The sequence below is a fragment of the Macaca fascicularis genome, chromosome 7, assembly GCF_037993035.2.
Source record: "Macaca fascicularis isolate 582-1 chromosome 7, T2T-MFA8v1.1".
NCBI lineage: Eukaryota > Metazoa > Chordata > Mammalia > Primates > Cercopithecidae > Macaca > Macaca fascicularis.
Window position 1 is genome coordinate 5,831,317 of NC_088381.1, and position 17,540 is coordinate 5,848,856.

The 17,540-nt window shown below is 47.1% G+C and overlaps 1 protein-coding gene across 3 annotated transcripts in view; it reads left to right on the top strand.

The window, feature by feature from the left end:
- The window catches only part of LOC135971749 (E3 ubiquitin-protein ligase HERC2-like), a 50,770-nt gene extending 33,577 nt beyond the window's left edge, over window positions 1-17,193 (top strand). The window contains exons 1-3 of one of the 3 annotated variants that reach the window (XR_010587987.2): window positions 5,111-5,204; window positions 5,805-5,909; window positions 12,151-17,193. Coding sequence is in view for 1 of the 3 variants with exons in the window: in XM_065547655.1 (XP_065403727.1) it covers window positions 5,805-5,877 (73 nt within the window). In the remaining 2 variants the exon portion in view is untranslated. Of the gene's footprint in view, window positions 1-5,110; window positions 5,205-5,804; window positions 5,910-12,150 lie in introns of those variants that run through there. The other 2 variants (XR_012416254.1, XM_065547655.1) reach the window with 2 other exon arrangements.
- Window positions 17,194-17,540: the final 347 nt, after the last annotated feature.

The following is a 17,540-nucleotide window of genomic DNA, read 5'->3' on the forward strand; positions in this document are numbered from 1 at the left end:
AGTGCTGGGATTACAGGCATGAGCCATGGCGCCTGGCCTTACTTTGTTTCGTGGAGTGCCTTTTGGTAAGGGTGCCCAGGAGGAGGATGTCTGTGGAGATGGGCAGGTGCCCTCCCTGCTGTGCAACTGGCTGATGTCCTGGCCCAGGGCTCTGCCCAGGACTGCCGTGTGCGCTTTTTGCAGTTCCCTTGGCGGTGGGTGAGCCCAGTTCTCTCCACCAGCTGAGGCCCAGGCTGCAGTGGTGCTGGCCAGAGAGAACGGAGTTAGCAGCCCGGGACCTGCGGCAATCCACAGCAGGAGTCAGAGCCTGACTTTCCCATCTGGGGAGTGAGACGGTGGATCTCGTGGTTTTCAAGGATTCATCCAGCTCTGTTTTCCTGGGCCAAGGGTTTGTCCCAAGACCTGTGGCTGATGCCCTGGGCTCCAGCCTCTCTATCCAAGGGAGCAGGGCTGAGCAGAAGTCGGCCTCCACATGCCTGGCTTTTCATCCCCATCCTGAGCTGCCTGTCTCTGGCTTCCCCATCAGTGCTGGTGCCCCTTGAGGAGAAGCCTCCCAGAGGAAGGGTTGGCCAAAAGGGGTGTTTATGTGTGACTTGGAAGGCAGAAGGAAAGAGCCAGCAGTTGCTGTCTGGAGGCGGCCGTGGCTGTCCAGCGTCACTGGCCAGGTTGAGGTCCATTCTGCCTGTACACAGCAAATCTATCACTGTGACGCGGGTTTTGCAAAAGAAAAAAGATAGATTCACAAGACCGCCAAGTGAGGAGGTGGGAGAACAGCGCTCAAATCCTTATCTCCCTGGAGATAAGGCTGAGGGCTGTTTCTAGGTTAGGGAAGTGTGATGGTCTAAAATGTGGGGGGAGGTGATTGGCAGTGGGGAAAAATGAAGTAACAGGTTCATTTTGTGCAAGTGTTATCAGGCAGCTGGCCGAAATCGGTGGCTCATGCCTGTAATCCCAACAGTTTGGGAGGCAAAGGCGGGCAGATCACCTGAGATCAGGAGTGTGAGACCAGCCTGGCCAACATGGTGAAACCCCGTCTCTATTAAAAATACAAAAATTAGTCTGGACACGATAGCTCATGCCTGTAATCCCAGCACTTTGGGAGGCCGAGGCAGGTGAATCAGGAGGTCAGGAGATCGAGACCATCCTGGCTAAAACAGTGAAACCCCATCTCTACTAAAAAAAAAAAAAAAAAAATACAAAAAATTAGCCAGGCATGGTGGTGGGCACCTACAGTCCCAGCTACTCGGGAAGCTGAGGCAGGAGAATGGTGCGAACCCACGAGGCAGAGCTTGCAGTGAACTGAGATCGCGCCATTGCACTCCAGCCTGGGCGACCGAGCCAGACTGTCCAAAAAAACCCAAAAAGCCTGGGTGCGGTGGCTCATGCCTGTAATCTCAGCACTTTGGGAGGCCAAGGCGGGCTCATCACCTGAGGTTGGGAGGTCGAGACCAGCCTGACAAACATGGAGAAACCCCATCCCTACTAAAAATACAGAATTAGCCAGGCGTGGTGGTGCCTGACTGTAATCCCAGCTAGTTGGGAGGCTGAGGCAGGAGAATCGCTTGAACCCAGGAGGCGGAGGTTGCGGTGAACTGAGTCACACCATTGCACTCCAGCCTGGGCAACAAGAGCCAAACTCCATCTCAAATAACCAACCAACCGAACGAAAAACAAAACAAAAGAAAAAACACAGTGTAACAAGTTATTATAAAGTCACTGTTCAGGGACCAGCTTGCCCGTCCTGTGCCTTTAGAGGGAAACTCCCACCCACTGTTCTTCAGTTTTATATCTTAAGTACAGGAGTCACCAAACTAGGCCTATGTACCACAGCTGGCACCCAGCCTTTATTTATTTTTTGAGATGGAGTCTCTCTCTGTCCCCCAGGTTGCAGTGGAGTGGCACGATCTCTGCTCACTGCAACCTCTGCTTCCTGGGTTCAAGCAATTCTCCTGACTCAGCCTCTGGAGTAGCTGGGATGACAGGTGCATGCCACCACACCTAGCTAATTTTTGTATTTTTGGTAGAGATGGGCGTTGGCCTCTCAAAGTGCTGGGATTACAGGCATGAGCCATGATGCCTGACCCAGCCTTTTTGAAAATGAAGGTTTTGGCCAGCACGGTGGCTCACGTCTGTAATCCCAGCACTTTGGGAGGCCAAGGCAGGCGGATAACCTGAGGTCAGGAGTTCGAACCCAGCCTGGCCAACAAGATGAAACCCCGTCTCTACCAAAAATACAAAAATTAGCCAGGAGTGATGGCATGCACATGTAATGCCAGCTACTTGGGAGCCTGAGGCAGGAGAATCACTTGAACCCAGGAGGCAGAGGTCACAGTGAGCCGAGATCACCCGATTGCACTCCATCCAGCCTTGGCAACAAGAGCGAAACTCCATCCCAACAAAATAAAAAATAAAAAATGATGTCCTTTTTTGCATCTCAACCCTTTTTTTTTGTTTTTTTTTTTGTTTTTTTTTTTTTTTGAGACTGAGTCTCGCTCTGTCACCCAGGCTGGAGTGCAGTGGCCGGATCTCAGCTCACTGCAAGCTCCGCCTCCTGGGTTCACGCCATTCTCCTGCCTCAGCCTCCCGAGTAGCTGGGACTACAGGCGCCTGCCACCTCGCCCGGCTAAGATTTTGTATTTTTAGTAGAGACGGGGTTTCACTGTGTTACCCAGGATGGTCTCGATCTCCTGACCTCGTGATCCGCCCGTCTCGGCCTCCCAAAGTGCTGGGATTACAGGCTTGAGCCACCGCGCCCGGCTATCTCAACCCTTTTTTATTTTTTTTATTTTGAGACAGGGTCTCACTGTGTTGCCCAGGTTGGAGAACAGGAGCCTGATGTTAGCTCACTGCAGCCTCGACCTCCCCAGCGCACATGATCCTCCCCCCTCAGCCTTCCAAACAGCTGGGACCACAGGTGGGCACCACCATGCCCGCCTAATTTTTGTATTTTTTGTAGAAATGGGATTATGCCATGTTGCCCAGGCTGATCTTGACTTCAGGGCTCAAGTAATCTCTCTGCCTCCACCTCCCGAAGTGCTGGGATTACAGGCGTGAGCCACCATGCCCAGCCCTGCTTTAAATTAAAGTGTATTTCACTTGATATTAGTACAGCCACTTCGGCGGTTTTTTGCTTACTATTTAAAGGTTGTATCTTTGTATCCTTTTACTTTCAATCTGTTTATTTTAATTTAAAATGTTTATCTTGTAGATAGCACATTGATGGATCATATTTTCTTTTTTAATCCTTTCAGCCAGTCGGCTTTTCTTTTTTTGTGAGACAGAGTTTTGCTCGTCACCCAGGCTGGAGTGCAATGGTGTGATCTCAGCTCACTGCAACCTCTGCCTCCTGGGTTCAAGCGATTCCACAGCCTCAGCCTCCTGAGTAGTTGGGATTACAGGCGCCTGAAACCATGCCTGGCTAATTTTCGTATTTTTAATAGAGACGGGGGTTTCTTCATGTTGCTCAGGCTGGTCTTGAACTCCTGAACTCAGGTGATCCACCACCTCAGCCTCCCAAAGTGCTGAGATTACAGGCGTAAGCCACCGCACCCGGCCAAAGTGAATTTTTTTTTCTCAGAAAATCTATTCCATTCTTTTTCCAGAAACCAAGTTTGTACAACTAAAATAAATATTTATACTCTACTTTTTTTGTTCTGAGGTCTTATTGAGTTTTAATAGAATTTCATCTTTACATGTTTAGAAAAATTAGAAAATACAGATAAACCATAACTAAGTAAATAATAACATCTTTTCCTTCTGTTCAAAGTTCATTACTATTAGCCGAGTGCAGTGGCTCACACTTGTAATCCCAGCATTTTGGGAGACAGAGGCGACGGATCACTTGAGCCTAGGAGTTCGACACCAGCCTGGGCAACATGGCAAACCCCGGTCTCTACAAAAACTACAAAAATTAGCTAGGCGTGGTTGCTTGTGCCTGCAGTCCTAGCTACTGGCAAGGCTGAGGTTGAGAACCACGTGAACCCGGTAAGTCAAGGCTGCAGTGGTGCAGCCTCTGTCCCCTAGGCTGGAGTGCAGTGGTGCAATCTTGGCTCACTGCAATCTCCGCCTCCCAGGTTCAAGCAATCCTCCTGCCTCAGCCTCCCAAGTAGCCGGGATTACAGGCACGCACCACCACACCTGGCTAATTTTTGTATTTTTAGTAGAAAGGAGGTCTCACCATGTTGGCCAGGCTGATCTTGAACTCCTGACCTCAAATAATCCACCTGCCTCGGCCTCCCAAAGTGCTGGGATTACAGGCGGGACCACCATGCCCTTTTTCCTTCTTAGAGGCAGGATGTCACTCTGTCGCCCAGGCTGGAGTGCAGTGGCATGATCTCAGCTCACTGTAGCATTGACCTCCCAGGCTGAGGCGATTCTCCTGCCTCAGCCTCCCGAGCAGCTGGGATCACAGGTGTGCACTACCATACCTGGCTAATTGTTAATTTTTTTTTGGAGATGGGGTCTTGCTATGTTGCCCAGTCTGGCAACATGGGATCCTCCAACTCCTGGCTTTGAGGGATCCTCCCACTTCGGCCTCCCAAAGCCCTGAAAATTACAGACGTGAGACACCATGCCCAGCCTATATTGTTGCATATTTCTTCCATTGTGTTTTGTGGTCGCTGGAGGTCTGTTTCTTCTTGGATTCTCTGCACAGTGTTCCACAGCTGCTCCACGTAATCTGCCCAAGACTTCTGCTGCATTCAGTTGAACACACAGGAGGAAACTTCACTCCCCAGCCGACCACACAAAGATCCGTTCTCATCCCCAGGGCAGCTGCTCTCGCCACTCCACCCGCGCCCTGGATGGCTCCAGTTGCTGTGAGCGCGACCACCCGCCGCGTGATTAAGAGCGCTCCGGGCCGGGCAGTCTCCCGTGGGAGTGGGGGCGTGGGTGAGTGCGACGGAAATCCCGCCTTCCGGCGCCGGCGCTTGACCCTGGCCTCAGAGGGTGAGCTCCAAGTAGGAAGATAAGCAGGATTGCGGGAAGCGGGAGAGCCCGGAGGACTGCGAAGCGCTCGTCTTCACCATTGGCTGCGCCCGCGGAGCAGCCTCGTTGCGATTGGCCGTACGCGGGGGGGCGCGGGAGTCTCGCCTCGGCCCGCCGCTAGGGCAGTTAGAGGCGCGGGGATCCGGGCTGAGCCGGCGGCTGCTGGGAGGCTGTGTCGGGACGCCGGCGGGGCCACGCGGCCCGGCTCTGCTTGTCCGGTCCTGGTCTGGGGCACCGGGGCGGCGGGAGGCGGAGGCGGTGCGGGCGCGGGGCTGGCGGGCGGCCGAGCCTGGGAGGCAGGGGTGGGCGCGGCGGCGGCACCGGGGCCTGCGCGGATAGCCCGCGGGGCAGTCTGGGGCCTCTCTCCATCTCTTAAGTGCTGGTGGCTGTGGGTTTTTCTGCAGGCGATCGTTTTGAGTAATTTGTTTCACGCACGCGCCGTGCTGTGGGGTAAATGCTGCTTTCATGTGTCCGTTGAAACGGGGGGTTTCCTGTCGTGTGTGTGTGTACCTTTTGCATTTGAGGGCAGATGACATTGTGACTTGGTCTCCTGTGACCGTCCATTCTCAAGGTTTCGCCAGCGTGGTGCGGAAACCCGGCCCACCCTGCTTACCTTGGAAGGCGGCTTTCCCTTCCCCACCTCCCTTTCCCCTCCATCTCTTCCCTGTTTCCCTCTCTCCCCTCACTCCCGTCCCCCAGCTCTTCTCTCCCCTCTTGCTGTTCTCTCTCGCTCTCTTTTTTCTGCATTAAACATTTCGGGAGTGTCTTTGTAAATTATTAAAAAGCGTTAGTTTTTAAACATGTGTGTTTACTTGCAGGCCTGAGAACCGGGAGGACGCTGGAGAAAAGCTGCCCTCTGAATGTTTGTTTGGCTGCCCAGGCTCCCCTTGACTCCAAATGTTCCGTTGAAAACAGATGCACAGGTGGGGTTTGCCATGTCTTTTTCTTGGCGTGTTTCTGCTTCCATGTTTAAATTTCTCGTGTAAGGCTGTTTTTTTTAGGGCATGTAAGGGGAAGTTAGTTGTATCTTCCTATGTTAGAGGAGCAGGTTTATTTCCTCCTATAACTTAAAATGTAGCAGTCTTGGCCGGGCGCGGGGGCTCACGCCTGTAATCCCAGCACTTTGGGAGGCCGAGGCGGATGGATCACGAGGTGAGGAGATCGAGACCATTCTGGCTAACACGGTGAAACCCCGTCTCTACTAAAAATACAAAAAAATTAGCCGGGCGTGGTGGCAGGCGCCTGTAGTCCCAGCTACTCGCGAGGCGGAGGCAGGAGAATGGCGTGAACACGGGAGGCAGCGGAGCTTGCAGTGAGCCGAGATCTCACCACTGCGCTCCAGCCTGGGCGACAGAGCGAGACTCCGTCTAAAAAAAAAAAAAAGGTAGCAGTCTTTATGGCTGTTTTTGTAGATTGTGCACGGCTGCCTTTTAATTAGTTTCTTGCAAGTGCACTACCCTTGAGATCTATTAATAGGCAAAATTTTTTTCCTATTTATTATTACTGGCTAAGAAATCTGCCACACTCCTCACCATATCATGATGACTGTTATTTGTTACTGATAGTATTTGAGCTGTTTAGTTAACTGTGGAGGGGAAAATTGGAGAAGTCAGTTGCAGTAATTATGGCCGAGAGAAACTCACTCATTTTATGAGGTCTTGTGTTTGTGTTTCTGGAGAGACAAGAGTGAGTTCAGTTGAGCTGTTTGTTTTGTATTTGTAACCAATACAAGGACTAAGGACAATTGTGTTGAAACCGAGGTCATGATGTTAGGATCTTGAGGGCTGAAGGTTCCAAATCAATGGTGTGTATATAGAATTCTATCTGACTTGAAATTTCCCCTTTCTGGACCTCCGGATGCTGAGGCTGACAGTGTCCATGTGACAGTGCCTTCCCTGACAGGAATCAGAAACCTTTTTTTTTTCTTTTTTTTTTTTTGCACGTGTCAGTAATTCATTATATTTTTAAAACTTTTCACCTCTTCCTCCTAGTTTTCAAATACTGATTTGTAAATAAATTAAAACATTTCCCGAAGTGTTTTCTGTGAAAGCATAGTTGCAAAAGATACTGAAAGAAAAGTACATGGAAAAATCCGAAGTATATGTTTTATTCATTACATTTGATGAATTTTTTTGTTGTAGTTTTTTCCTCTCGAGAGGGCGTCTTGCTCTGTCGCTCTGGCTGAAGTGCAGTGGCTTGATCCTGGCTCACTGCATCCTCTGCCTCTTGGGTTCAAACAGTTCTCTGCCTCAGCCTCCTGAGTAGCTGGGATTCCAGGTGTCCTCCACCTCGCCCAGCTAATTTTTTTTCTTTTTTTTGAGGTGGAGTCTCGCTCTGTCGCCCAGGCTGGAGTGCAGTGTCACCATCTCAGCTCACTGCAAGCTCCGCCTCCCGGGTTCACGCCATTCTCCTGCCTCAGCCCCCCAAGTAGCTGGGACTACAGGCGCCTGCCACCACACACGGCTAATTTTTTGTATTTTTAGTGGAGACAGGGTTTCACTGTGTTAGCCAAGATGGTCTCGATCTCCTGACCTTGTGATCCACCTGTCTTGGCCTCCCAAAGTGCTGGGATGACAGGTGTGAGCCACCGCGTCTGGCCCTAATTTTTGTATTTTTAGTAGAGACCGACTTTCACCATATTGGCCAGGCTGGTCTTGAACTCCCGACCTCATGATCCGCCCACCTCGGCCTCCCAAAGTGCTGGGATTACAGACGTGAGCTTCCACGCCCGGCCCATGTTTGATGATTTTTTTTTTTTTTTGTCCTTTGTTCTTGTAAAAATCATGGTTAGAAAGCAGAGTATAATTATTCTTTACATGGATCCCAAATGATTAGGGTTTGTAGGGAGGTTTCTTTTGGCATTCAGTAAATGTTTTTATTTTTAGTGTGGAATGTTGTGTGTTTTTTATTATTAGAAATTATTTATAGATTTATACATATCAAATTCCATTCTTTTTTGTTTGAGACAGAATCTCACTGTCTTGCCCAGGCTGGAATGCAGTGGTGCCGTCTCAGCTCACTGCAACCTCTGCCTCCCGAGTACAAATGATTCTCCTGCCTCAGCCTCCCAAGTAGCTGGGACTATAGACGCCTGCCACCATGCCCGGCTAATTTTTGTATTTTTAGTAGAGATGGGGTTTCACTATGTTGGCCAGGCTGGTCTTGAACTCCTGACCTGGTGATCCACCCACCTTGGCCTCCCAAAGTGCTGGGATGACAGGTGTGAACCACCGTGCCTGGCCTCAAATTCCATTTTTCAGACTATGAGTATTTTATTTTATTTTCTGAGACAGGGTCTTGCTCTGTTGCCCAGGCTGGAGTGCAGTGGTGCTGTCTTGGCTCACTGCAACCTCTGCCTCCCGAGTTCAAGGGATTCTGCCTCAACCTCCCAAGTAGCTGGGATTATAGGTGTCTGCCACCACACCTGGCTAATTTTTTTTTTTTTTTTTTTTTGAGATGGAGTCTCGCTCCGTCGCCCAGGCTGAAGTGCAGTGGTGTGATCTCGGCTCAGTGCAACTTCTGCCTCCCGGGTTCAAGCAATTCTCCTGCCTCAGCCTCCTGAGTAGCTGGCATGACAGGTACCCGCCACCACTAACCTCCACCTCCCTGGTTCAAGCTATTCGCTGCCTCAGCCTCCTGAGTAGCTGAGATTAGAGGCACACGCCAGCAATCCCGGCTAATTTTTGACTTTGTTGTAGAGACAGGGTTTCACCATATTGGTCAGGCTGGTCTTGAACTCCTGACCTCATGATCCACTCACGTCGGCCTCCGAAAGTGCTGGGATTACAGGCGTGAGCCACATTTTTAGTAGAGATGCGGTATCACCATGTTGGCCAGGCTGGTCTCGAACTCCTGACCTCAAGTGATCCTCTCACCTCGGCCTCCCAGAGTGCTAGGATTACAGATGTGAGGTACTGCGCCAAGTCTAATTTTGTATTTTTAGTAGAGATGGGGTTTTGCCGTGTTGGCCAGGCTAGTCTAGAACTCCTAGGTTCAAGTGATCCTCCTGCATTGGCCTCTCAAAGTGCTGGGATTACAGGCGTGACCACCACACCTGGCCAGTGGGAGGTCTTCCTTCCCTTCTCTCCAGCATTCTATAAGCAATGTTTTTGGGCAGTGTGTGTTCAATTTTCTCTATATATACTTTGAACCCTACAGTAGTGAAAGGAAGAGTAGACAAATATTGAAGCTGATACAGTGTGGTCTTTGAGCTGCTGGTGCTAATTATTGTTTTCATGGCCTTCAATGACTTCATCCTGCTTTTGCTGTTGTAAAGTGTTCTAATTTATGCTCCTGAGAATAACACTTGAGGTGTACTTGGGGTTCTTGTCTGCTTCGTGGTGACTGTCGAAGCTTTTCATCTTGAAGAAGGGAGATGACCAGTGTTCCAGTGTACTGATTTTAAAGAATTTTGCATTTTTTTATTTGTAAAGTTTATAGCCAGATGTAGGATAGGGGTGACATGCTTTCTCTAAAGGGCCAAATAGTAAATATTTTAAGCCCTCAATGGACCATATGGTCTCTGTCATAGCCATGGGCCCTTGCAGCTGTAGTGCCAAAGCAGCCACAGATAATACTATGTCTGTGGGCAGGGGAAGTTCATTCTGTAAACTTTATTTATGGACACCAAAAGATGAAGTTCACAGAATGTTTGCAAGTCACAAAATACTGTTTTTCTTTTGATTATTTTTGAATCGTTAAAACATAAAATACAGTGGCCGGGCGTGGTAGCTCACACCTATAATCCCAGCACTTTTGGAGGCCGAGGCAGGAAGATCACCTGAGGTCAGAAGTTCGAGACCAGCCTGGCCAACATCATTTGGATGTACCACGTTGTGTTTATCCATTCTGCTATTGTAGGACCTTGTGGTTGTCGCCATTTTTCTTTCGCGATTGTATTCTTGCTATGAGCGTTTCTGTACAGTTGTCGTGTGAATGTAGTTTCCATTTCCCTAGGATAAAAACCTAGTAGTGGGAAAGTTGGGTCGTGTGCTGAACTGTTTTCCAAAGTGGCTGATTTAGTTTGCATTCCCACTGGCAATCTGTCATGTTTCTGTTGCTCTGTGTCTTAGTTAGCTCTTGGTGTTATCAGTGATTTTTAGTTGAGCCATTCTAACAAGTCTAGTGGGATCTCATTGTGGTTTAAATTTGCATTTCCGTAATGGCTAACGATGCTGAGTATCATGTTCTTCTTTGCCACTCTTGTATCCTCTGTGAAGTTTCTGTTCAGATCTTTTGCACGAAAAAGCTGTATCATGGAACCAGTAAAATAACCAAGGAGAGGTTGATTAAAGTTCTGTTTATAACCCCAGAAGATTCCTGCCCTAGGGATATGGGATGGCTGAACATAGGACGCCGACACTGGACAGATGAAATAGCAGTTTATTAGTCACGCATGCTCACAGCCCTGGAGGTGGGGGACGCCGCATGCCACACGGGGGCTGCACTTGGGAACAGAGTGAGCAACCAGGGGCTGTGGGAGGCACATTTTATAGTAAGAAGAGGGTGAGATGACCTTGCTTCCATAGACAGATGTGATTGGCTTGTTTGAATAACTCTGGGCCGGCAGGGATGAGCAGGTTGGGGTCGGCTGTCTGTGATAAGGAGGGTTGTTTGGTTTGGGACCTTATCCGTGGGAGCAGAGCTCGGAGGAGACCTTGTGGTTAGGCTATTTGAGGCCTTCTTGATTTTACCGACGTCAAGGCAGCACATAATATTTAGTCTTAATTTCAGGCCACACAATACCTTCTTCTATATCTACTTTCTGTGGCACTTTTCAAAAGGTTTTTGTCCTTAGTGTTTAGCAGCTGATTACGATGTGCATAGTCATGGCTTCCTTTGGATTTATGATGTGTGGGCTTTGCACAGATTCTTCCATCTGCCTCGGTTTATGTCGTTTGCTGAACTTAGGAAGTTTTCAGCCATTAGTTCTTTGGATATTTTTTTCAGCATTGTACCTTTTCTCTCCTGTTATTAACCAGTGGGGTCTGTGCTAATTCTAGGTAGTTAGTTTCAGAATTGAATTGCACTGTGGGACACATAGCTGGGTGTCCCAGAGAACTGGAGAATTGCCTGGTGCAAAAGTCCACCCATTTGGTGTCAGAAGTGTTGCAAACAGAGGAACTGTTTCCTTAGAGATTTTTAGATACTCATTATTTGTAATCTGGATAGGATATCATGTCTTCCACCGATTTGGATACATTTTTGTAATTATGTTGTTTAGACGGTTAGTAACAGCCTTGTGTGATGGAACGTGTTTACATGTCAAGATTAAGGTTACTTCTCTCTCCTCTTGGCTGACTATGTAACGAGTTTCATGACAGTTGTTTTGATGGAAACTTCACATTGTCAGTGGCCTAAAGTCATTGTTCTCAGCTTTTCCTTTGTGTCCCAGTGCTCTTGAGTTATGCTCTCACTGATAGCGCCCCTGCATAGCAGTGCTTCTCAGTTGGCAGTGGAGTAGGGCCTCGTAAGGAGTTAAAAGATTTTTGATTTATACTCCTGTTCTACACCCTCCCTTTCCCCATGGATACACAAGCATTGGGCCACACTGAATAAAGCAATTGATGTGAAATTGAAGTAGGTGAATATCAAAGACTAATTTTCTCAGTTGTGAAATCTACTAGGAAGTTAATGAAATACCATTTTGGAAGACATGCTTTAAGTAATTTGATATATTGGTTTCTTTTTTTTTTTTGAGACAGAGTCTCGCTCTGTCACCCAGGCTGGAGTGCGGTGGCACAATCTCAGCTCATTGCAAGCTCCGCCTCCCGGGTTCACACCAGTGTCCTGCCTCAGCCTCCTGAGTGCCTGGGACTGCAGGCTCCCTCCACCACGCCCGGCTAATTTTTTGTATTTTTAGTAGAGACGGGGTTTCACCGTGTTAGCCAGGATGGTCTTGATCTCCTGACCTCATGATCCACCTGCCTCAGCTGCCCAAAGTGCTGGGATTACAGGCACGAGCCACCGCTCCTGGCCGATATATTGGTTTCTTTATGAAAATTGTACTGGATCTGTAACAGATATGATTGATGTATTTTATTTTTAAGACATTCAGTTAATGATGTGTGTTGTAACTTTTTGGGGAGGGACATTTGCAGAGACTGACTAATGGTATGACATTGTGAAAAGCGGTTACAGATTAAACATTTTTTATTTTTGCAGATGATAGTGTGGAACAAAGTGGAACAAAGAAAGAAGATCTGGATGACAAAGAGAAAAATGATGAAGAAGAAACTCCTGCACCTGTGCACAGCGCAAGTCAATTCTGCACAGCGGGTTATGGGGCAAGCGACCAGATAATCTGGTGCGTTTTGACACTTAGGAAAGCTTAATCTGACGCTCCTTATCTAAATAACTTGGATGGATTATTAGTATTTTTGGTAACAATTTTTTTGTTTTGTTTTTTTTGAGGCAGAGTCTAACTCTGTCGCCCAGGCTGGAGTGCAGTGAGACAATCTCAGCTCACTGCAAGCTCCGCCTGCCGGGTTCATACCATTCTCCTCCCTCAGCCTCCCGAGTAGCTGGGACTACAGGCGCCCGCCACCACGCCCTGCCAATGTTTTTGTATTTTTACGAGGTTTCACCGTGCCAGCCAGGATGGTCTCGATCTCCTGACCTTGCAATCCGCCCACCTCAACCACCCAAAGTGCCAGGACCACAGACATGAGCCACAGTGCCCGGCCCACTGTCCACTTTCAAATGGTATTACACTGCCTGAGCCGCGGGGCAGTGCTCTGACCACAGCTTCCTGCTTCTGACCTGTTCTTGGTTGGTTGTGTTGCTGTATCATATGTCCAAGTGAAACATGGTATAAACCCCACAATATGCTGTTTTTGTTTTTGCTTTAAATAGGCAATTACATTTTTTCTCCTCAAATTCGAAAAGAGAAAAAAAAGTCTGGTTTTTTTGAGACAGAGTTTTGCTCTTGTTGCCCAGGCTAGAGTGCAATGGCACGATCTCAGCTCACTGTAACCTCCGCCTCCTGGGTTCAAGCGATTCTCCTGCCTCAGCCTCCCTCACAGCTGGGATTACAGGCATGCACCACCACGCCCAGCTAATGCTTTTGTATTTTTAGTAGAGACCATTTCACCACATTGGTCAGGCTGGCCTTGAACTCCTGACCTTAGGTGATCCAGCTGCCTCCACCTCCCAAAGTGCTGGGATTATAGGCGTGAGCCACTGCGCCCGGCCTCTTTTTTTTTGGAGATGGAGTTTTGCTCTTGTTGCTCAGGCTCCAGGCTGGAGTGCAATGGCATGATCTTGGCTCACTGCAACTTCCGACTCCTGGGTTCAAGCGATTCTCCTGGCTCAGCTGGGATTACAGGCATGTGCCACCAAGCCTGTCCAATTTTGTATTTTTTGCTTAGAGACAGGGTTTCATCACGTTGGTCAGGCTGGTCTCGAACTCCTGACCTCAGATGGTCCACCCCCCTCGGCCTCCCAAAGAGCCACCGCGACTGGCCAAAAGTATTTTCTGTTCACCTACATGTTTACCATTTTGGGCCCATAAGGTTTTGTTTCTATCCCAGCTGCCTTCTGGTATCATTTTCCTTCAGTTTGGAGATGCCCCTTTACCATTTCTAGATCTGCTGGCCGAGAAGTTTTCAGTCTGTCACGGTATCAATTTTGGCTTTACCTCTGAGTAAAGGTGTTCCCCTGTCGGAAGCTGGTAATGTGAAAAGCCCCAAGTGTCAAGACTGTCATGGAAAGGTCCCTGTCCATGTTTTTGTTCCAGTTGGTGATCAAACACATTCCAAATCCAGTGAGGAATTGTCACTGCCACTGCCTCCTCCACCACCACCACCACCACCACCACTACCACCCCCATCACCCCCACCACTGCCACCCCCTCCTCTCCCTGCTCTGTCCTCATCCTCTCAAGCTGCAGCTCATCAGAACTTAGGCTTCCGGGCTCCAGTGAAAGATGACCAGCCACTTCCTCTAGTGTGCCAAGCACCTGCTGGGAGACCACGTGACTCCTTGGAAAGTTTTCCATGTCCAGGATCTACGGATGAAGTGTTGGCCTCCTTAAGGCATGGCAGAGCTCGTCTCTGGAAGGTGGAAGTGCTGGCGGTGTGCCCTCCCCACGCCTCAGTCCATGAGCACATTCTGGCTGCCATAAGGCAAGGGGTCAAACTGAAGAAAATTTACCCTGATATTGGCCCAAACCCCAGCAGCAAACCAACCACCAGCAGACACACCAGTGACCTTGAGAGGAGCATCAAGGCCGTGCTCCAGAGAATCAAGAGGTGTCTGCTGACTCTGAGGAGGACAGCGATGAGCAGGACCCTGGCCAGTGGGACCGTTAGGCTCAAGTTTGACAAAGGCACCCGCCACGGTAGGCTTGAATAAAGTGGGTGAGGCTAAGACCTATTGAAAAGCGCACTAACAGGGTGCTGGTGGACAGGACACATAACACCCCGGAAGACCAGCGGGGCCTTGTGTGGGATGCTGCAGCTTTTTTTTTTTTTTTTTTGAGATGGAGTCTCGCTCTGTTGCCCAGGCTGGAGTGTAGGGTTTCACTGTGTTAGTCAGGGTGGTCTCGATCTCCTGACCTCATGATCCACTCACATTGGCCTCCCAAAGTGTTGGGATTACAGGCGTGAGCTGCTGTGCCTGGCCTTTCTGTTTTTTTTTTTCTTTTGAGACTGAGTCGCACTCTGTCCCCCAGGCTGGAGTGCAGTGTCACGATCTGCCTCCCAGGTTCAAGCAATTCTCTGCCTCAGCCTCCTGAGTAACTGGGATTACAGGCACGCGACACCACGCCCAGCTAATTTTTGTATATTTAGTAGAGACAGGGTTTCATTTTCTTGGCCAGGCTGGTCTTGAACTCCTGACCTCGTGATCTACCTGCTTTGGCCTCCCAGGGTGTTGGGATTGCAGGCATGAGCCACTGCACCTGGCCAATGCTGCAGCTTTTATGTGACACAGTGACTCTTAAAACTGGGGAGGGAAGTAGGGATGAGAGTTTCATACATCAGCCCATAGGTGGGGTGTCAAGACCTGTCGAAGTGTCACTGGCCTAAGAGAAGAGCACTTATTTCTCACCATGGGTGATCTAGAATTGTTCCCTGATTCTGAAAGAAGTTTACTGTACTCTGGCAAGCAGCACTGTTAGACTACTGACTGTGGCCTCCTGTGCATATGGAATAGTGATTTCTCAGATTTACAGGTTTGAATGTGAATGTTATTTTATCAATAATCAGAATAAATTGCTTATATTCAGGAAAAATACCAATTGTGCACATACTTTTGTAAAATTATACATAAACACTTTATTTTTTATGTCATTCTAAATAATTTTTTGGATGTTTCTATTTCCAAACTTTTGATAATATATAGAAATATGATTGATTTTGTTTATTGGGTTTGAGTACAACCACCTTACTAAACTCACATATTGAGTATTTTAATAGGTTATTTTGAATGCTTTTACATAGACTGTTATGTTGTCTGAAAATAAAAACAGGTTTATTTCTTCCTTGCTGATGTGGATGTCACTGATTTTTTTTCCTGCATTACTGATCTGGCTAGGACTATCAGTATAAAGTTGAATATAAGTGGTAAAAGAGCTGATTTCTTGCCAGGGACCCAGCTTTTAAATCAGTTGGAGAGTCGCCATTAAGTGTAATTTAGTGATAGTTTTGTTTTTGTTGTTGTTGTTTGTTTTGTAGATGCCCTCTATCAGCTTAAGTTCCCTTCTTTTCTCATTTTGCTGAGAGTTTTTATAAAGAATAGATGTTGAATTTTGTTAAATGCTTTTGCTGCATCTGCTGAAATGACGTTTATTCTTCATCTACCTAATAATGTTGCAGTTTATATCTGTTGAGCTTTGAATGTTGAACCAGCCTTGCATTCATGGTATAACTCACTTGTTTGTAAAGTATTTTTTAAAAAATATTGCTAGATTTGGTTTCTTAGTATTGTATTTTTATATTTGTCTTCATGTTTTTTTTTTTTCCTCACAAGTACCTGTACCCCCCCTTTTTTTTTCTTTAAAGAGAAATGATAATGAGAGAGATTGTCTCTCTTGAAGTTCTCAGTGCCTGTGCATTGTGCACAGCTAGCATCATGACAGAAACTTCAGAACCAGAGCTGGCTTCTAGGCAAGGCTGAATGGGGTAAAAAAAAGAAAAACAATAGGATTATTTCTCTACGTATGCTCCATCTTACAGAGGCCACATTCCTGGTTCTCTAGCTAAAAAGAGTAGAAATTTTGCACACCTGGGTTAGAAAAAAAAAAAAGAATAGCCATTAAACCCACCTGTTACAGGTCACTATTGGTATTTTGATTTTGCTTTCAATCCATCTGTTATTGTTTACTTTTAAGAGTCCTTGATAGTTGCTTTTTATGTCCAGAGTTTTAATTTCAATCAGAAGGAGAAATAGGCCTTGGTGAGCACGCTTGGTCTTGGCTGGTGCCAGAAGTCTATACTCAAATATTTTAAAATAATTTTTAGTTGAATAACAAGTTAGACCTGTGCTCAGCTTTCTCATTGTTTTCCTAAAAATAGAAAAGGTTTTAAATACTTTAACCACTAAATTATTTAAAGCAGGTTTAAAATAAACTCCCTCATTTTGCCGATTGTATTACTCTGTTCTCACACTGCTAATAAAGACATACCCAAGACTGTTTAGACTGGATAATTTATAAAGTAAAGAGGTTTAATTGACTCACAGTTCCACATGGCTGGGGAGTCCTCACAATCATAGCATAAGGTGAATGAGGAGCAAAGTCACATGTTACGTGGTGGCAGGCAAGAGAGAGCATGTGTGCAGGGGAATTCCCCTTTACAAAACCATCAGATCTCATGAGACTTATTCACTCTCATGGGAACAGCATGAGAAAGACTTGCCTCCATGATTCAGTTACCTCCCACTGTGTCCCTGCCACAACATGTGGGAATTATGGGAGCTAAAAATCAAGATGAGATTTGGGTGGGAACACAGTCAAACCATGTCTCCTATATACATTCACACTAGCATTTTAATTTTAGGACTAGTTCTATGTTACTATCTGAATTAATTTTTCCACAATTTTGTAAGGAAAAATAATGCTTTCTTTGAATTTCATGTGTAGATGATTTTTTTAGTTTTGTATCATTTTGTCCAATAAATTCTGAAAATCTTTGTATTGACAGTGTGTTATCTGTGCACAACCATCTATGTATAAGAGCACTCGATAAAAAGAATAACGAGGAAAAAGCACTGGATCTGTATTTATACAAAACAAGCTACCAGCAGAGCCCACTGGGAGTGGTCGTGACATAGTCAGGAATGTTATATTCACAGGTTGTAGATCTGCATATGAGAAGAGGGTTTGCAGATAGCAGATTCTAGAAAGTTGCCTAATCAGACAGTAAATGCAGGTGTTTAAGCACTGAACAAAAGTAAGCTGCTTTAATTACTCGTTTGAGGGAAGTACAAGTCATTATTACATCTGCTAATTTACAGACTGTAAGATACACTTTAACAGCAGCAGTAAGTAAACTCTTCATAAAAGTTAGACTCTATGACAAATCCCCTGCCTTTCTTCTTTGGCAGCAGTGCCT